This window comes from Apostichopus japonicus, chromosome 9, assembly GCF_037975245.1.
Source record: "Apostichopus japonicus isolate 1M-3 chromosome 9, ASM3797524v1, whole genome shotgun sequence".
NCBI classification, from domain to species: domain Eukaryota; kingdom Metazoa; phylum Echinodermata; class Holothuroidea; order Aspidochirotida; family Stichopodidae; genus Apostichopus; species Apostichopus japonicus.
In genome coordinates, this window is record NC_092569.1 from 18,691,586 (window position 1) to 18,713,979 (window position 22,394).

Here is a 22,394-nt window from a genome sequence, read left to right on the forward strand (position 1 = left end):
GTTTTCCAATTCTGCGTTAAATGAATTGGAGCACTCGAAAATATTTAAAACACATTAATTTCATATCGTGTGGACTCACAAAGCGGTTTTGTTCATATTTATGATGTTATGCGATATTAATGTTGATTCTGACCCAATACTGTTATGAACATAAAAACTCTCGTTACATCAAGAAATCAATGATGCACCACGCTGATGAGAATTTTACTACAAACATTAACATTGCATTGATAAATGTAAACGTTGTTTTTAACGGTAGGACCAATAGGAATTATTCATGTCGTTGCAACTTTCTATTCTTCTCCATTTTTATGTGCTTTGATATGTTAAAGTTGGTTTCATTTTCTTTAAATCGCTTAAAACATTTTTCATTATTCTCCAATAGTATTGAAGGCAATGTCAGCATCAAAATGAAAGCACTTAAACTTTGTAAGTTTCTTGTTTAAATTTTATTGTATTCATGTATGGTACAGTAAAGGTATCTTCCTTGATAAATTACTCATTATTAATTAAGTGCTATATGGACGATTTGTTTTACAGAGTCCTATTTCTTTTATCGTGAATCCGAGTTTCCCGTAGACTGTTACGATGCCATGCACCAATGTTCCTCCTCTGTCGAAAGCGGCGTCTACTTCATCAAACCCGCCGGTTATCCGGAACCATTTGAAGTTTACTGCGACAATAGCTTAGAAAATAGTGGATGGACGGTATGCGATTCAATATTTCCTATTTCCAAGTTAGCATAAAAAATCTTTTTTTTTTTCTTTTTTTTTTTTTGAATAAAAAAATTACTAACTTTCATCATTTTGAAAGTTACGTGAAAGAGATGGCTTAATTACTGCCATATTTTTAATTCTTGTATCTAAATTAAGAGTGTATAAGGTGCTTTTTAGTTCAACGTGTCTAGTCAATTCCCGAAAATTAATTATTTCCTTTACTCAACCGCTGAAGTAAGTTAAAATTGGCCGGTTTGGGCAAAACAACATTTAATCTTAATAATTTTATATTTTGATTCTATTAGATACGAAAACAATAGTTGAAATATTAAAATTGAAGTTCGTTATAGCCAGGCTAATCATATTCTTTGTTCGTAATATTGAACAGAAATTTTGGTTTTCTTTTATGTGGTAAAAGCACCTACATATAATGAAGTGTGAAGAGGCGACGAATCTTTTATGTTCGAATGAATGATTATAACCCAAATAAATTATCTTCATCATAAAAGCTGGCTCCGAAACTTTAAACAAAAAACACATTTCTTTAACACTAGTTTCATCTGGTTTGTCAACAGGTACTGCAACGTCGACTGGATGGATCAATTGACTTTAATCGAACATGGGAGGAATATGAGGCTGGATTTGGATTTCTCTCAAATGAGGTTTGGCTTGGAAATGATAGAATTGCATATCTTACAAACCAGAGAACTTACCAACTTCGAATTGAAATGACAAAAGCAGATGGCTCCATGTTTAACTTGACATACAACGACTTTCGCATCAGTGACGGCTACAGTAACTATAAACTTGTCAGTGTCGGACAAGCTAATCTAACGTCAGGTACGTTGTAGTTCTATACCCTTTATAGTAGTGCAATAAAAAGTAACATAGGTCGTTTGTTATTTTCTTTGACCATCAAATGTACACAATCACTTGAATATTAACTTTAATTGGTAGTTTGATGCAGTATTTAATATGACACCATAGCAAAATTTCTTACGAAAGTGATCAATGATTTGATAACTTAAACACATAGTAGGAGAAATACAATTTTGAACAGACGTACCCTGCTCAGTATCCCTTCCACTGAAAAGTTGGGACTAAAATTATTCATGAACTCTCAAGTTTTATGAAAAATAACTGTTATACTTCATCTTATTCATGAACAGACAATTGTGATTCAATAGTTGTGATCCAGGCTATTGTGATCCAACCAAACAGTTGGGCTAGTAACTTTTGTTATCGGTTTGGGAAGTAATAAATGATGTTCAAATGTACAAACAGCAGACAAAAATGCCAAAACAAACCATGTTCGTCTCGTAAGATTCCACAAAAAACAAAATGGAGTTGTATCTCTTCATTTACCGTTATTGCAACTTGTATTGTCAGCCTCCGTCATAACTGTATTCTCTCCTCTTTGTTTACCATCATTTACTACATGGAATGTTGTATACGCACCGAGTTTTGTGATTTCTCTAAAATACATTGTTCAGTGAAACATATATTTTCATACTACGTTTTCTTCACAGACGTCACTATCACTTTGTGTCCAACCAACAAAGTGTTTGGCAACTGTACTTGTGAGGGCTCTTGTTCTGACCCGAACGGTTGCACTAATTCCTGCAGTAGTGGATCAACAGCATGTGTTTGCCCTTCTGGTTACCTGATGGACGGTGATACTTGTCAACCCGTACAAGAGTGTGGATGCTACCTGTCTGGGGCCAATGACGGCAGAGGAAAAGTTTTGCCGGTAATGTGATCTCTCGTTAATGTATAACAAATGTCTAAAATATCATCAAAACTGGTATTAAGTACAAAAATTGTGGTCTGTCGTTCAAAGTCATTGATAATTCCCAAATCGTAAACACAGAATGCTTAATATATTGGATATAGAACAGGTTTAACATGCAAATTAGACGCGCGATTTGCTTTGTTCCTGTGTAATTAGATATCTTTATTTCAAGAAGGTGTGTAATTATACTCTTCAAGCTAGCTGGCTGTGTTTATTTGTTGTTGTTGTTTTGTTTGTTTTTTGGATGGGAGGGGATGCTACTAATCTAATGGTGCTTTAACTCTTTTGTACATGCAACTTTCAAATGTAGTTTGAAGTTAATTCATCAAAGTTCTGTTTATCAATTGCAGGAGGGAGAGGAATACATTACTCCTAATTGTCAGAGCAGATGTTCCTGCAGTAATGGTCAGCTAGATTGCGATGACAGCTATCAGTGCCACCCTAACGCAATCTGTGAAGAAAGAGACGATCTCTTGCAGTGTTACTGTAATGCAGGGTACACGGGAAACGGTATGTTATGTACAAGGCTAGTACCACCGTCAGACTGCCAAGAAATATACGAAAGTGGAGAGAGAGATAATGGTATTTACCAAATCAAGCCAACCTCTTGGACTGGTTATCCTTTCGACGTTTACTGTAACATGACAGATGAAGGAGGTTGGACGGTAAGGTGCAGCCTGTTGTTTTTAATTTGAGTGGTAAATGTGCATAAACAATTGATATGCCACTATTTGTAACGTTTAATGTGGTACCTGAATCATGATCGGCGGCGAGGAAATAAGAATAATTTAAAGATGAGTCAGTTGCTGAATGAACATAAACAGGAGCAAAAATGATAGATGTGTGATCATTTTTATGTATTGAGATTTATTAGAGCTTTACTGTATTTTTCAAGTTTTCTTGGGGGTCAAGTAACTGGTAGTGCATGTTCGATAACAAAGAGAGAGCAGGTGTCACGTTTTGTCACATTTCTGACCAAGCTTGGAAATCTCAATTACGTTTTGTTCATATTACAGGTTTTTCAGCGTCATATTGACGGATCTCAAGATTTCTTCCTATACTGGGATAATTACAAACAAGGTTTCGGTAGTCTTACCAACAACTTCTGGTTAGGCAATGACAAGATATACAGCTTCACGAACCAACGACGTTATCAACTGAGAGTAGATTTAGTAAATAGCAACGGGGTGCCTTATTTCGCTAAATACGACTTTTTTCGCATCAACGACGAAAATGACAACTACAGACTCCAACTTGGTAGTTATCGGTCCGAAAGCAATGCAGGTAAGTCTGAAAGATACGCAGTGCTATTCAGGGATATTAAGGTAGCAGACAATGTAAATCTTAAAATTTAAAATTGCAACAGAGTTCTTGACAATTGCTAGTTGTAAACATCAAATCAGTATATAGTTGGTGAAGGTGACTTAATTGTGTCAGATGAATGGTTAAGCTGAATCTGTACTCTGTTGTCCGATGTAATTCAAAATATGTCTTTTTCATATTTAAGTTATTGTTGTTGACTTGACTTGACTCGACATTGAAATGTGATACATTTGAACGTAAACGCTTAGCTCTCTTTATATTTTATATACTGTGTCTCAACCAAATGCAAACCTGTTTTAACATATTTGTAACACGATGGATTCATAGATTTTGAAGAAGACCAAAGACATTATACAAATCATTAGCCATGAAACTGTTAAGGGTGGTTACTATGACTAACAATTATCCGCGGATATAACAAACCTTTAAGCTTCTTCCCCCTATTAGACAATACAATGTATTTCATGATAAACGGTCAACACCGTTACACCTTTACATACCTTTACACTTGGAACAAATCTCAACACGTCTGATTCAGAAAAGACAGTTTAGGAAATTGGGAAGTATGAGTATATTAAGCTTGTTTATATAGTAGCTAATGTTTATGTTCTAAGTGACTGTCTTGTTTATGAAGAAACAAATCATAATAAGGTACGAAGTTTTTCTGATGAAGACTGTTAGATGACCAAACGGATTAACAAAATGTAATACTGTGCTAAATCATTTGTTTGAACAAAGATCAACATATATATATTCACACTGGGAAAATTAGTCAACAAAATTAAAATTAACGATTTCTTTACATTTCAGTGCAGTTCTAAAGCACGTTAACAATTTTACTTCCAAAAGCATTTAGAAATTAACATGTAAAAGAAAGACGTTACTTTACCGCAAGCAGTACAAGAACATATACGTTTGATGGAGCACGTTGCATTTAGAGAGGGACAATTAAAAGTAGATACCACAACACCATACCATTAGCCCGAATATCATCATTCAACTGGAAAAAAATATTTATGATATTATAGTTTGGAATGATTGTTCATAAAATGAAATGTTTATAGATGGAAGAAACGTAACATCTCAAAGTAGTTCAAATATTCACCCTTTCAAACGGCTTGTGATAGCAAAGCTTATTTAGCCCTCTTATTCCGCGGTACTCACCCACCCCTTCCTCACGTTTACGCACACAACCGCTACCCCCCCCCATCCACCCCATCCCTATCGGGCCCCTCCCTAAATCAGACAAGGTTACTTGTACACCGTTCTCTGGAGATGTAACCTCTTTTTGATATTCACATATAACAATATGGATTAAACTGTAAAAAAGTCAAATTTCTTACATACGTTTAAAATGTAAGCTAACTTTATTGTATCACCTCTATTTGCTACAGGAGACAGTCTTACGTATCATCACAACCAACAATTCACCACACGTGACCGTGACAACGATGCTTGGCCTAGCAACTGTGCAAAGGATAATGGTTATAATTGTTATTATTATTATGATCATTGTAATGGTGCGTGGTGGTACAAAACTTGTGCTCACTCGTCTCTCAACTCACCATATGGACAGATCAGATTTTATTGGTATCATCTTCCTTCCGGTAATAGTAACATCAAATTTTCCGAGATGAAACTACTTCCGGTATGATGGCTAACTTGCTTATACTTCACAGAACATAACGGTACAACTTAATAACGATCGTCGACGAAACACTTATTCTTTGCTGCTAATGTTTGACAAAAGCGAGATTCTACTATAATAAGATTAACATAGTACTTATCTGAAGGATGACTTTTCTACTGGTCGTAAGAAAATACAAATAATTAATTTTGAAGATGAGCTTTAAGGTAAAGAATAAAATTAATATTGTAGGGATATTTAACTTCACGTTATTTAGTTACATACAGAAATTTCAATTAAACTAGATAATAAATGTAGTTGTACGTACAAGTATAATGTAAGATTTGTTGTTTTAAATTAACTAATTTTATTCTGTTTGTCGGTAAGAAAATATGATTGCTTTATTCAGCTTAAATGACATTGAAAAGGATTTCGGCTACATTAGTTGATTATCGACAAATTACCATACTATATGCCTAGTCTTCTGCGTAGTGAATTTTACGTATCAGTAATATTACTATACTATATATACTCTGTTTGAATTATAGTTAACCCTTTTTAAGTTAACTTCTACACGGAATAGTGAAATATGGCACTTGATGGGCTTGACCAATCGGTTACTGTTTTTCCGAAATGCTTTTATACGTGCCTGTATGTTTGTACCACTGTGTGTATCTTTTTTTCTCGTTGTGTTGATTAAGAGTGACCTAAACATAAAATTATGAATAAAGAGAAAATGTTTATCAAACTTGGTCTTCTCGTTTCATTCTAATAAATATGTGGAGCTTCACACTGGATTATTGCGCGCAGTTAAAACTCAATGGAATAGAAATCAGATGCCTCAGATGGCTGGCAAATCTTGATCAGCTTATTTATAAATAGTATGATGGTAAACTATAAGTAATCGGTAGTAAGTATTTAATGTTTAACAAAACTTCGTGTAGAATAATTTGAAAGGAGAACGTCCGCACCCCAACTCAACTATCACCATAAATCACGTATTGCTCACAATATCTCTTAGTATGTTAAAGCGAGCTAAATAGCGGCGATTGTTGTTACTACAAGGACATACAAAGACATAATCATACTGAAAACAGCTCACTGTTAGTGAGATTATCGTGGGTATTCAAACTGATTAAGACCATAGAACTGTCCAGCCCTTTACGTTAAAATATTTACATCGCCACGGTACCCTTAAAGACAAATTACCCAATATGAAGTTTATGAACGAAATGAACGCAAGTTGACTGCATTGTACTCTCAGCTCCTGCAATAATAGCCTCCTCCTACTCCCGAAACCAAGATAGTAAATTCTGAAGCACAATTAGACCGTTGCTATTATTCGGTCTCTATTTAAAAAAACACATGGTTAAGTTGCTAACTAATTTTGCAATTTCGGGGAAAAAGTAGTCTACACCCTCGCATCTTGACCTGTATTTGGAAGACACTTTTTCATGAAGGTTAATCTGTTTAGAAGATGTCATAAGATGTACAAAAAAAGTTCCATTTTCTTTAGCCCCCAACTCAACAACAGTATTCCTCTCTTCATCTAGTTTTCCGGTTTTGCATAGAATGAAACCGGTGTTTGATCCCAGGTTAAGTTAAATATAGGGATCGAATCCTTAGGGTTGTATACCACAGCTGGTAGAGCACATGAATGTCTTAGAGGTCCAAGTTTGAGTCATGTTCTAGCCAATAATTCGTGTGCTCTTTGTGAGTATATACATTCACGACGCACTTTCGTTTCATGAATTGAAGCTATAGGTCTGAATTCACTTTTCTTTTTCTTTTTTCCTTTTTTTTTCAAAAGTTTTATTTGTTGTCACAAGGCACACCACTGGACAGAGCTTATGTTGTCAACATTAAGAGATGATTCAAAATACTTATAAGGGGTTAATCAACGGTCTAGCGGGTGTTAATACTCCGGGTGTTAATGCTATCGCTGGATGCACTCGGGCTCCGCCCTCGTGCATCGCTCGCATTATCCCCCGATCGTGCATTAATCCTGTGAGTAACGCACGCTAGACCGTTGATTAACCCCGTTCATTCATACGCTACCATTTGTGTGGGGGTAAAATCATAAAACAAAACATTTTTTCATAAGCAAAGATATATTAAAGTAATGCCCCGTAATTTTACCGTGCGTTACTCACAGGATTAACCACGGTCAGCTGACCTGAATGGACCAATAGGATTTAGGAATCTTTACTAAGTATGAATGAATATAACTTTATTGCCCTTTCAAGTGGACCATGCTGTTTAAGTGTGCTGATTTACCTTCCTTTTCTGATATTTGTTTCAATACAACCAGCTTCACACATGAAATGTTTACTCGAAAGGGCTGTAAGAAACGTATGAAATAGTCGTCATGAGGGACATCTGCACTTATACTGTCTTTTCTCTGAAGCTTCCATCTCCAGACAAAATCAAAACAATATATTTTATGGTATGTTTTACGTTGTTTCTTTTGGCAAAGTATCTCATTCCGCTGTGATACGTCACTACTTGAGCTTAAATTAAACTTAAGCAATTCAAGTTAGAAAAGAAAACAAAAACACGAAAACTTGTTGTTAAGCACAGAGTAAACCCGTATCGCATCCAGTAAACCAAAATGAAGCAAACCAAAGATAAAGCAGCGTATCAGTGTTATAAAAACGTTTCTCATAAAGACATGCTTATCATGTCCAATAGTGACAATTAATCAAAGTAAATTTAGTAAAGATTCACTAGATTCCTGTACCTATCAATCGAAAGGAATATTCAGTTTGCAAAAAAAAATCATATGATCACGTTTACATAGCTTGTAACAATAATCAACTTTAAAGGAGAAATAAGTAAAACATGGATTATTCGGTTTTTGGCTATTCGAATCCAAGACCCAACATTCATAATAATGTACGTCCTGTGCGTGTATCAAGATGTAATTTATTAACATATTTCTACATGAAAACGTAGCATCTAACCACATTTTCTTGTTGAAGAATTGTAAAATATAAGGGAGTGTAGTGCAATGACATATGTGCCATTGTGAAAAAAATATATATGAAAATCCGATCATGCGTACCTGACTAGCGTTCCATATTAAAATATGAGTATGCTTTGATACTTGAAAAGAGTATATGGTTACTGACATCTCATAAAGCGCTATCTAACGTTTCGGTGTGTACAGTCTAACATTACTCCATGATGATGTTGCTTTGGCAATGACAGTATCGCTTGGCAGATTCATAAACTTCAGGATGCCCTGCAGGGTAGCTGAGAGTCGGGTTGAGACAATGTTATCACCGGGCTGTCTTTTTAACATTTTATGTAGTATATATGAAGGAAATGAGAACGAATCATTCCTACGGGGATATTTCGCCGAATCCGCTAATTGAATATGGCCCTATCCCCTACCCCCCCCCCCCCCATTCCTCTGATACACCCTTTATAGGAACTAAAGGCCTTAAGCCAAGAGAAAACTTTGGAGCTGTAAAAGTTTATTTCTTAAGAAAAGTCTTGCGTAAATAAGAAATATCGGTGAACGCAACATAATGAATTAAGTACTTATTTATCATGGTCATAGCTACTATAGTAACTGTTTTCCTTTACACTTTGTAATCCAAATATGAAACGTCTATATTAAATATGTTCAACGAAAAACAAATTATATGTACAATATTGTCGCCGTATTTGCACAATCGTAAATTGAGTTATCAATGTAACTTCCCAATGTCAATTTCGTATGTAGCTTCTTCTAACTAGCCATATATTACTCAAGGCATCCATATCTGACACTACTTATGTTCTTTGTACTATTTTTGTGTTTCAATCCTCCTCCAAACACGACTATACTGGGATCGAACATCTGGTCCTTCAGTTAATATATGTTTTAAAATAGATTTTGTTTCCCAAAAGCTCCTCTATCGTTAAATCAATCGCAAAGATAGAGTTAGGGTAGCCAAAACAAAATGATATAATAACTAACGTCAAAACGCTCCAAATGTCTATCGAATTACTGCAAATAATTCCCGCTGAAGAAATCGCCGAACTAAAATTTATGTCTTCAAAGAGTGCATTGTTTGCCCACAGATTTAAGTGCAACACAACAATATTTACTGCAAGCATCGATGCGTAATAGACTATACAGGGAAATGCTAACAACAACTTCCTTTCCCAACGTTGGCATCAGTGCGGGAGGGCGTTGATAAATCATCGCATATGCATCATGATCATTTACACTTCTCAAAACATATAGCTGTGTAGAGTCGTGGTCCATATTATAGCTAGTGAAACGCCAGAGCAATAGATAGTTCACCTTGAAGGAAGCATTGGAGACCGCTTGATACCCCGGTAGCGTTTATATATCGAGCTGAGATATATAGATCACAGATGCCATCTTGACTCTGTTTGACAAATATTTAAGAAAGTTTCATAACCTGGGCATGACTACTAATACAAGATCTTTCACTGATATATAAACTCTCTTCCTCAGCCCCATTACCTTGCACAAGTTTAAACGATGAAGGTAACAGTGGGAAACCTCAGTTACATAATGCATGGTAACATAATGCATGGGTACGAAAATCAGCACATTAAATTTACTGCTCTGTACCACACTCAGGTCTGTGCAGTGTCAATGGGACGTTGACCACATAGTCATGACTGGACAAGCCGAGACTAGTTTGGCTGCTATACAGACACAATTTACGGTTGAGAAACATGTCTATTTGTTTTAAAGTTATTTTGTCCTAAGATTGGCTGCGATTTATTTTACAAATACACCCAAAAGCTTTGCTCGTATAACGTTTATGTTCTTTCTATAATTTAATATAATGACACGATGGTCTTGGCATTCATCCAAATAGTCACGCGATCTATAGCCTACGGTGGCTCTAAGATAAAACTTAGAAATGGCATGGTATCTCTTTTAACCTTAACTAAACTTAACACAACTTCTGATTACGTTACTTTTTAAAAAGCCAAACACGTTGTGGCATCAGCCGTACTCTCCTTCTTCCTTGTATCTCCTCGTCACCGTCAGAACAAAAATACTTAGAATACTTCATTGCGACTTCAGACGAGCAGCAAACGTAACCTCTTCCATCACGATGCTGTGTATTGTTCGTTTTACGGCCTTTGCCGTAATTTTACTTATTTCGTTGACAACGAAGAACGCTGTCTCACAAGAACTGGTGAGTTGAGTTTAAATATAAATTTCTTTCGAAACAAAAAGTTTAACATTTCGGGTAAATGATATCAAGAAATCTTGATTTGGCAAAAACAAAGTTGACAACTTAGTCTGGAAGACTGTTCTATTTGTATTCATTGCTTCACTTAGACCGTATTGGTTCGAAATTTAATTATAAATTCCATTTTGCAAAAGACAGTACTTAGGAAGTGTCACAAACATTTGCTTCAATTGTTACATACATTATACTTTGTCGTCAGCATATAGTTTTAACTGTGACGAGGATCATAGATCTAGCTAAACTAAATAACTATATCGACAATAACTATGACTATCCACCACCTAACGATATGATAATTGTATATTTTTATCTTTAGCACCCTTTTGGATACAAGATTTTTATGCAATAGTGTTTCAATTCGGATTAATTTAAGCAGCCTTAACTACCTTCCTAAATTCAAACTACACGCAGAATCGTTGAATTTTAATCAGAATTTGCGTCAGTAACGGTACCATCTTTCAGTTTGTCTATTTCATCAAAAAGGGTTTCCTTCAATATGAAAACTGGTGCAATCTATCTGATAATTAAACTTTGCCAGTTTTATTTAAATAAGTATATCAAACTCAAATGTTCTCAATAATGTACTTAATACTCGGCTTAAATGGGATGAGCCGATTGAATGAGAACTTGCATCATGTTTGGTTAGAAGTTTTGGCTGCATTGAATCAAACAACCTTTAGCAGTTCATATATTAGTTTTATTCCTTATTATACTTTACATTGGACAGTAAGGAAATTAGGATTAGTTAAAACAATTAAAATTATCAAAGAACATTACCAGTTAATATCTTAGACAGAGAAACTTGAAGATAATGCATCGTTCTCAATAAGCTATTTGTAGCTTAAAGCAAAACCGAAGTTATACATGTCTTCCATACTAAACTATGTTATAAAAACAGATATTTGTATCTTCATTTAATTTTATTCCACCGTTTATTCATCGTTTATCACTTCATCATTTTTTTTGTAAGTATACATATTACATGGAACACCACTTTTCGAGTACATTGAAAGTATATAGCAAAATACTAGGGTAAAGGAAACGGAGTCGATATGGCTTAATTGAATAAATCAGGACATAAGGAAAATGCGTGTTATAACTCCACAAAAGTAACTTTATGTTTTCTAAAGCTGGAAGTTCTTAAATAGTTGAACCTTTCAATACTGATTATGAATTTGAATTTAAAGAAAAACTCATTGATTAATGGATTTCGTTCATTCCTTTTGCAATTATAAATATAGTATTTCATATGAAGTATCAAAAAGTTGTAGGGATGTCCCCTCCCGTTGTTATAACCAAAAAAGATATCCTGCTTTGAAAAAAAGGAACTGCTTCTTAAGAAACATATTTTCAAGATCTAAAATAAAAGAGGCAGTTATGGGATATTACCAAAATAAGTGCTCAATATTCTCAGTTTCAATTTTACAAAAGCTACAAAGATCTGAATCATTTTTACCCATCAATGAAAGAAGCCTATTCGTGGTAACAATTCTATGAATAAATTTGAACTGGAAAAATTGGATTTTAGCTTCAGAGACAGTGTAATACGGCATTTAATTAATGTTGTTTGTTTATATCTCCTCTGGAAAACATTATTTTCTAAACTTTTTGAACTGTCATAAACATTTTGGTAACACTTATTTCGTAGTTTCTCCGTTACATAAAACTGATTGAGATATTTTTAATGTTGTACATTCGTTTTAAATGTGTCATTAAGATATTGAGTCCTTTAGTTCTTCCTATATCAAATTGGTTCCCAAATAAAGACTACTTGAATTAACTTCTGTGAAACTTTTTGACAAAATTATCGGTCAATTTCATTTGGTTACAATTGTTATCGTTTTCATTTAGCATAATAATACTTTCATTGCAAATACGTTAATAGTATTATACTTATAATTATATATATGCGTTAATTGAAAAATGGTTATTTAGTGACTTCAGGTAGGTTAAAATAAAGAAACTGTAGTACATAATTGAATAAAACATGGAAGATATTTTATTTTCCAAACAATAACGAGTAATTGATTTGATCATTTCAATATTTGTATACAAGTTTTCATATCCAAATTTCCTTCACGAGGTACCGGTATGTAAGTTACCAACTCGAAGAAGTATATCCCAGTTAGTAGGGCAATGGATTTCACATCCTAGAAAAACTCTTCTTGTAACATTGCTAAAATAACTTTAAATTCCTCCTGCAAACGAATGCAAGTATATCTCCCATTGATTGAACACAACGTTGGATATTATTGGTAAACTAGCGTGAAATTTACCCCTATAATATTATAGCAACAGTTACAACTAGTATTTTCTTGTGGCAGATCGCACTGATAGTATGGCTTATAGATATGTCATACATCATATAACACTCCGACACGTATGACATTTTGTACTTCTTCTATGTACTTTCTGATTTGAATTCAGGTTAAACAATTGCTAATATTCTTTGTCGATGCAAGTAGTTGCTGCAACGTTTTACTTTATAGTGAATGCACAATTTTAATCCTCTAAGTTTGAATAAACAATTTATAACAAGTTATTTTTTTGAAATGTTGTTGCAATTCTTTAAATATATGAAACAAATATATTGCTGTGTTTATATGAAAAATATATTAATTACTTCCATCTACTTAATAAGCTTTCTTATATAACGGAACGTGTAGTTACTAGAAATACGTGTTTGAGAGGTTCACGATCTTCTAATGTATTTCAACAAGAAGATACTTGGCAATGCTAAGAATGAGTAAACCTTTCTTAAAGTTAAACATTCGATAAATAATATTTGGAATTTATTTTATTAACATCATCTCTGATAATGGTATTACTGCTGTATATTGGCATTTTATTCGTAGTAATCTAGTATGCGTTAATTTTTCTCATCATATTTTAGGTAACGTGATCATTGCAGTCATATATTTTCGTTATTACCACTTCAACTACATTTCCATTTCGTCGACTTCTACGATAAACTATCGATGTCTATTAGCAAGATTCTGATTCCAACGTTTTCGTATTTTTATACAATATAAAACGATTTCAGAAACAAAACTTTCTTAAGAGAATTCGGTTGTTTTTAACAGTAAACACTGTCTCAATATCAAATTTCATAATTATTAAATCGTTTTAAACTCACTTTCCATTCTTTTATTACAGAATGCCCGACATACTCCCCTAGATGATATAGACAGCAAAATTCCACGTATGTATTATTTTGCCATTGATATCCTAGCAACTTTTGTTACACTTTATAGCAAACTCTGATCGATTGTTTCAAATATATCTTATTTTGTCAAAAAAATATACATTTTTATGATATATTCTTACCCCAATCGCATGGTTTTATCTTTATTAACATATTTTTTTGTTAACTAAAAGCTCGACGATGTTTATCAACCCCTATGGAGGTTATTTTATACAGCCTCAGTTTATTGTTCAGGAAAGAAGCAAATATTTCCGTTGTTTAGCTTGGTGACTTTTTGTTCTGTTTTGTTTTCATTTATTGATACTCATTACGAAACTAATTGTTGTCAAGTTCTAGGTTAAATGAATTTGAGCAGCTTCAAAAAATGTGAAAACACAATAATTTCATATCGTGTGGACACACAACGTTTTTGTCCATATTTATAATGCTATGCGATAATAATGTTGATTCTTTTCCAATACTGTTATGAACATGATAACTATTATTACACCAAGAAATCAATCATGCACCACGCTGATGAGAATTTACTACAAAAATTAACATTGCATTGATCAATGTAAACGGGTTTTTTTCACGGTAGGACCGATAGAAATTATTCAAGTCGTTGCAATTTCCATTCTTCTTCATTTGTTGTGCTCCTTTATATGATAAGTCGTTTTCATTTTCTTTAAATCGCTTAAAACATTTTTAATTCTTCGCCAACAGTATTGAAGGAAATATCAGCATCATAAATGAAAACACTTGCTGTTTGTAAATAAATTGTTTAAATTTCTTTTTTATTCATGTATGGTAATGTAAAACATCTCCCTTCATAAATTACTTACTATTAATTAAGAGCTATATGAATGATTTGTTTTACAGAGTCCTATTTCTTTTACCGTGAATCCGAGTTCCCCGTAGACTGTTACGATGCTATGCACCAATGTTCCTCCTCTGTCGACAGCGGCGTCTACCTCATCAAACCCGCTGGTTATCCGGAACCATTTGAAGTTTACTGCGATAATAGCTTAGAAAATGGTGGATGGACGGTATGCGATTTAATATTTCCTATTTCCATTTCCTTTTTTTCTTTTCTTTATATATTTTGAATAACAATATTACTAACTTTCATCATTTTGAAAATAACGTAAAATAATAATAAAAATGGCCTTGATAACTGCCATAGTTTTAATAATTGTATGTAGATTGAGAGTGTATTATGTGTTTTTCAGTTCAACGTGTCTAGTCGATGCACAAAAAGGTAATTATTTCCGTTACTGAACCGCTGTAGGAAGATGAAATTGGCAGGTTTGGGTTAAAACAACATTTCATCTTAATGATTTTAGTTTTTGATTATGTTCGATACGAAAACAAAAGTTGAAACATTAAAAGTGAAGTTTGTTATAGCCAGGCTAATCATATTCTTTTGTTCGAAATATTGAACTGTAATTTTGGTTTTCTTTCATGTGTGAAAAGCACTTACATATAATGAAGTGTGGATGGGCGACGAATCGTTCATATTCGAATGAATGATTAAAACCCAAATTAATTAACTTCATTAAGGAAAAAACAGCGTTAGTCGGATTGCCTAAAAATGTCTTCTTTTGAGTAACGTATGGTTAGTTTAAAATCATCATAAAAGCTGGCTCCAAATTTAAAAAACAAAAAACCATTTCTTTAAAACTTGTTACATCTGGTTTGTCAACAGGTACTGCAACGTCGACTGGATGGATCAATTGACTTTAATCGAAAATGGGAGGAATATGAGGCTGGATTTGGATTTCTCTCAAATGAGTTTTGGCTTGGAAATGATAGAATTGCATATCTAACAAACCAGAGAACTTACCAACTTCGAATTGAAATGACAAAAGCAGATGGCTCCATGTTTAACTTGTCATACGACGACTTTCGCATCAGTGACGGCTTCAGTAACTATAAACTCGTCAGTGTCGGACAGGCTAATCTAACGTCAGGTTCGTTGTAGTTCTATACCCTTTATAGTAGTACCGTAAAAAGCAACATAGGTCGTTTGCTAATTTCTTTGACAATCAAGTGTACACAATCACTTGAATAGAAACGATAATTTGGTAGTTTGATGCAGTATTTAATATGACAACATATCAAAATTTCTTACGAAAGTGTTCAATGACTTAATATAGCAAACACATAGTATCAGAAATACAATGTTAATCAGACATACTTTGCTCAATATACCTTCCACTGAAAAATCGGGATCAAAGTTATTTACGAACTGTTCACTAAGTTTTGATTGGAAAATCAATGTTATAAATCATCATATTCAAGAACAGACAATTTTGATCCAACCATTGCAATCCAGACTATTGTGATATAGACTATTATGATCCAACCATACAGTTGGGCTAGTAACTTTTGTTATTGGTTTGGGAAGTTATAAATGATTTTTAAATATACGAACAGCAGACAACAACATTAAAACAAACCATGTTAGTCTCGTAAGATTCCACAGCAACCAAGATGGAGTAGTATCTCTTCATTCACCGTTATTGCAAGTTGTTTTGTCAGCCTACATAATAACTCTATTCTCTCCTCTTTGTTAACCACCATTTACTGAATGGACTGTTGTATACGCACTAATTTATTTGTGATTTCGCTTAAATGCATTGTTCATTGAAACAATATTTTCATGCTATGTTTTTTTTTGTGCAGACGTCAATATCACTTTGTGTCCAACCAACAAAGTGTTTGGCAACTGTACTTGTGAAGGCACTTGTTCTGACCCGGACGGTTGCACTAACTCCTGCAGTAGTGGATCAACAACATGTGTTTGCCCTTCTGGTTACCTGATGGACGGTGATACTTGTCAACTCATACAAGATTGTGGATGTTACCTCTCTGGGGCCAATGATGGCAGGGGAAAAGTTTTGCCGGTAAGGTTCACCCTCGTTATTTAATAACAAATGTCTAAAATATCATCAAAACTGATATTAACTTCAATAGTTGTGTTCCGTCGAACAATGTCAATGAATCATTCCCAAGCGTAAACATCGAATGCTTGATATTTTTGATATAGCACATGTTTGCATGTTAATTATACGCAATATTTGCTTTGTTCTTGTGTCATTTGATATCTTTAGTTCAAAAAGGTGTGTAATTATTTTCTTCGAGCTAGCTGGCTGTGTTTATTTGATTTTTTGTTAGTTTGGGGCAATGCTTCATTCTAATGGTGATTTAACTTTATGTACATTTAACTTACAAATGTATATAGTTTGAAGTTAATTCATCAAAGTTTTGTTTATCAATTGCAGGAGGGAGAGGAATACATTGCTCCCAATTGTCAGAGCAGATGTTCCTGCAGTAATGGTCAGTTAGATTGCGATGACAGCTATCAGTGCCACCCTAACGCAATCTGTGAAGAAAGAGACGATCTCTTGCAGTGTTACTGTAATGCAGGGTACACGGGAAACGGTTTGTTATGTACAAGGCTAGGACCACCTTCAGACTGCCAAGAAATATACGAAAGTGGAGAGAGAGATAATGGTATTTACCAAATCAAGCCAACCTCTTGGACTGGTTCGCCTTTCGACGTTTACTGTAACATGACGGAAGAAGGAGGTTGGACGGTAAGGTGCAGCCTTTTTTTTAATTTAATTTGAGTAGTAAATAACGCATAACCAATTGGTATGCCTCTATTTCTAACTGTTAATGTGTTACCTGAATCATGATCGGCGGCGAGGAAATAAGAATAATTTAAAGATGAGTCAGTTGCTGAATGAACATAAAAGGAGCAGACAGAATAGATATGTGATATTTTTTTATATATGGAGAGAGTTTGACTGTATGTTTCAAGTATTCTTGGGGGTCTAGTTACTGGTAGTTCACGTTTGACAATAAAGAAAGAATGGTTGTAATGTTTTGTCACATTTCTGTCCAAGCTTTTAATATCGACTACGTTTCTGTCATATTACAGGTTTTTCAGCGTCATATTGACGGATCTCAAGATTTCTTCCTTTACTGGGATAATTACAAACAAGGTTTCGGTAGTCTTACCAACAACTTCTGGTTAGGCAATGACAAGATATACAGCTTCACGAACCAACGACGTTATCAACTGAGAGTAGATTTAGTAAATAGCAACGGGGTGCCATATTTTGCTAAATACGACTTTTTTCGTATCAACGACGAAAATGACAACTACAGACTCCAACTTGGTAGTTATCGGTCCGAAAGCAATGCAGGTAAGTCTCTAAGATACGCAATTGTATTAAGGGATATCAATGTTGCTGACAATGTAAATGTTAAAAGTGCTACAGAGGTCTTGACAATTTCTAGTTGTAAACATCAAATTAGTATATACTTGTTGAGGCTGACTTAATTGTGTCAGATGAACCGTTCTCCTGGAAATATATTGTAGTCGTTAATTAGCTTCATCTTTACTACTTTTGTTTTCATTATAAAGTTGTTGTTGAATTGACATTGGAATGTGATAATTTGAACGTACGCTTAGCTCTTATTATATTTTATATACGATGTCTTAACCAAATGCAAACCTGCATTTACATTTTTGTAACTCGATGGATTCATAGATTTTGAAGAAGACCAAAGACATTATACAAATCATTTAGCAGGAATGCATTAGCCATGAAACTGTAAACTGTGGTTACTATGGATAACAATTTTCCGCTGGTTTGACAAACTTCATGTGTCTTCCCCCTATTATACAATACAATGCATTCAATGATAAACAGTCAACACCGTTTCACCTTTACATACCTTTATACTCGGAACAAATCTCAACACGTCTGATTCAGAAAGAGACAGTTTAGGCAAAATTGAAAGTATGAGTATATTAAGCTTGTTTATATAGTAGCTAATGTTTATGTTCTAAGTGACTGTCTTGTTAATGAAGAAACAATCAAAATAAGGAAGGAAGTTTTTCTGATAAAGTCTGTTAGTTGACCAAACGGAAACAACAAAATATATATTTCTGTGCTACATACAGCATTTGTTTGAAAAAAGATCAACATATGTTCACGCTGGGAAAATTAGTCAAAATAAATAATAAATTACGTCTGTTTTATAGTTCCGTGCAATTCTAAAACCAATGACACGTTTACACTTTCACTGTCAAAGCATTTAGAAATTACATATTAAAGAAATAAGTTACTTTACCGCAAGCAATACTAGAACATATTCGTTTGACGGAGCACAGTGCATTCAGAGAGAATGACAATTAAAAAGTAGATACCAAAACACCATACCATAAGCCCGCATATCATCATTCAAATGGATTCAAATATTTATGATATCATAATTTGAAAAGATTGTTCATAAACTGAAATATTTATAGATGAAAGATACGAAACATCAACAAGTAGATAAAATATTCACCATTTCAAATTATTTCCAATGCTAACTGAAGGCTTAATTGTGATACAAAATATTAGTTTGTTCTCTTATTCCGCGGTACTTACCCAGCCCCTTTCTCACAACTACATACCAAAAACGCTGCAGATGTAGTTCAATTATACTCTAAAAGAGATCCATCTGCAACGTGGTGGCCAATCTCCCACCGCCCCCCCCCCCTCCTCTCCCTCCGTAAATCAGACAAGGTTACTGATATTCCGTTCCTAGCAAATTTAATTTCTCCGCGGTTCTTGATATTCACATATAACAATATGGATGATATTGTCTTTAACTAAAATTTGGTACATACGTATAAAATGTAAGCTAACTTTATTTTATCACCTCTGTTTGCTGCAGGAGACAGTCTTACTAATAATCACAACCAACAATTCTCCACACGTGACCGTGATAACGATGCTTGGGGTAGCAACTGTGCAACGCAAAATACTTATTATGGTCACCTTTATAACGGTGCGTGGTGGTACAATGTTTGTGGTTACTCTTTTCTCAACTCACCATATGGCCGGAACAGTTTTTATTGGTATCATCTACCTTCCGGTAATTACAACATCAAATTTTCCGAGATGAAACTACTTCGGGTATGATGGCTAGTCTGCCTATACTTAACAGGAAAGAATCGTATAAATTAATAACGCTCGTTAACGATTCACTTAATTTGTGATTCTCTGCGGCTAATGTTTGACAAAAACAGCTAGAATATGTTATAACAAGATGCATAATGTACGGTAGTGATCTAGAAGACGGCTGTTCTACTGTTTGCAAGAAGACACAGATAATTTATTTTTTGAGGCTGGTGTTTAAGAAAAAGTATAAAAAATAATATGGTATGCATATTTAGCTTAATGGTATTTAGTTACATACTGGAATTTCAATAAAACTCTGTTTTAAGTAAACTAATTTCGCTCTGTATTTTGGAAAGAAAATATGATTGCTTTATTCAACCTAAATGACATTGAAAGGTATTTCGGCTATATTGGTTGATTATCAAGAAATCTCCATAGTTAATGTTATGTATGCCTAGTCTTAATTGTAGTGGATTTCACGACTCAGAAATAAAGAATAATATACTATGTTTTAATTATTGGTAACTACTTTACGGAATAGTTAATTATGGTACTTGATGGCTTTGACCAATCGGTTACTGTTTTTCCGATATTTTTTACACGTGCTTGCATGTTTATACTACTGCGTGTATCTTTTTTCTCTTTGTGTTGATTAAGAGTGACCTAAACATAAAATTATGAATAAAGAGAAAATGTTTATCAAACTTGGTCTAATCGTTTCATTTTAATAAATATGTAGAGCTTCACACCTTGCGTGATGCGAGCAGTTAAAACTCAATGAAATAGAAATAAAACACAAATGGCTTGCAAATATTGATCGGCCTATTTATAAATAGTATTATGACAAAATATAAGTAATCGGTAGTAAGTATTTAATATTTAACCAAACTTCGTGTATAATAGTTTGAAAGAAGATCGTCCGCACCTCTAACTCATCTTTCACAATAGATCACTTATTGCTCACAATATCGTGTTTATCAAAAATGTTTATCAAACTTCTCGTTTCATTTTAATAAATATGTAGAGCTTTACACTGGAGTGATGCGAGTAGTTAAAACTCAATTGAATACAAATAAACCACAGAATCTGACAAAAATGGCAAACCTTGAACCGCTTATTAACAACTAGTATTATGGTAACATATAAGTAATCGGTAGTAAGTATTTAATGTTTAACAAAACTACGTTTAGAATAATTTAAAAGGAGAACGTCCGCACCTCTAACTCAACTATAACCATAGATCACATGTTGCTCACAATATCGCTTAGGTCTGTTAAAGCGAGCTAAATAGATGCAATTGCTGTTACTGCAAGGACATATAAAGACATAATGGTGCTGAAAACTGCTCACTGTTAAGTGAGATTACAGTGAGTATTCAAACTGATTAAGACCATTAAACTGTCCCAGCCTCCTACGTTAAAATATTTACATCGCCACGGTACCCTGAACAACCAATTACTCACGATGAAGTATAGGCACGGAATCAACACAAGTTGACTACATTGCAACTGATTCACAAAGGAATTACAGTAACTATTGTACATCTAAAGTTTTGTACCACAGTAAAAACTGGATCGTGCTGATAAATATGATAAATCGGTAGCATTTGCTATGAGGATTACAGTAAGACCTGAGGATATGTGTAATCCCAAAATTCCGAACAACTGAATTTCTTGGAATTACATTTATCCTCATTTCTTACTGTAATCCTAATATCACATGATACCGATTTTAGAACGATCCAGATTTTCCTTTGGTACAAAACTGTAAGATTGATATTAGTAACTCTGTTTTCTGCGTGTATCGGGTGTACATTGACAATCTCCGCTGCTGAAGTACTAGCCCCATCCCACTCCCCGGGAACAAAATAGTACATTCTGAAGAACAATTAGACCGTTGCTACTAACCGGTCTCTGTTTCAGCAACAACAAAAAACACACGGTTAAGTTGCTTACTAATTTTACAATTTCGGTGCCATTGAAAAGGTAGTCTACACCCTCGCAACTTGACCTGTATTTGGAAGACACTTTTTCATGAAGGTTAATCTGTTTAGAAGATGTCATAAGATGTATAAAAAAAAAATCATTTTTTCAACCCTCAACCCAACAACAGTCTTCTGCTCTTACGACAGCTTTCCGGTTTTGCATAGAATGAAACTGGTGTTTGATCTCAGGTTAAGTTAAATATAGGCATCGGCCCCATCTAAGGAACATATACCACAGTTTGTAGAGCACATGGATATCTTGGAGACCCAAGTTTAAGTCCTGTTTTAGCCAATATCGCATGTGCTCTCTGTGAGTATATACATTCACAACGCACTTTCGTTTCATGAATTGAAGCAGAAGCTATAGGTTTAAATTCACGTTTTTTTTTTTTGTTTTTTTTTATAAAGTTTTATTTGTTGTCACGAGGCACACCGCTGGACAGAGCTTCATAATGTCAACATTGAGAGATGATTCCATAAAATTGTGTATTGCTCTTTCAAGTGGCCCATGCTGTTTAGGTGTGCTGATTTACCTTACTTTACTGATATTTGTTTGAGAACAACCAGC

General features: G+C 34.2%; 2 protein-coding genes across 2 annotated transcripts; both read left to right on the forward strand.

The window, feature by feature from the left end:
- Positions 1-593: 593 nt before the first annotated feature.
- Positions 594-5,485, forward strand: LOC139973925 (uncharacterized). Its single transcript, XM_071980815.1, has 6 exons — positions 594-707; positions 1,292-1,556; positions 2,246-2,466; positions 2,859-3,173; positions 3,525-3,792; positions 5,226-5,485. The coding sequence occupies exons 1-6, from the start codon at positions 594-596 to the stop codon at positions 5,483-5,485; spliced, it is 1,443 nt and encodes a 480-aa protein (XP_071836916.1).
- Positions 5,486-10,484: 4,999 nt separating this feature from the next.
- Positions 10,485-20,546, forward strand: LOC139974490 (uncharacterized). The gene is made up of 8 exons (XM_071981677.1): positions 10,485-10,632; positions 13,846-13,891; positions 14,756-14,922; positions 15,582-15,846; positions 16,562-16,782; positions 17,161-17,475; positions 17,823-18,090; positions 19,616-20,546. The coding sequence occupies exons 1-8, from the start codon at positions 10,549-10,551 to the stop codon at positions 19,861-19,863; spliced, it is 1,614 nt and encodes a 537-aa protein (XP_071837778.1). The 5' UTR covers positions 10,485-10,548; the 3' UTR covers positions 19,864-20,546.
- Positions 20,547-22,394: the final 1,848 nt, after the last annotated feature.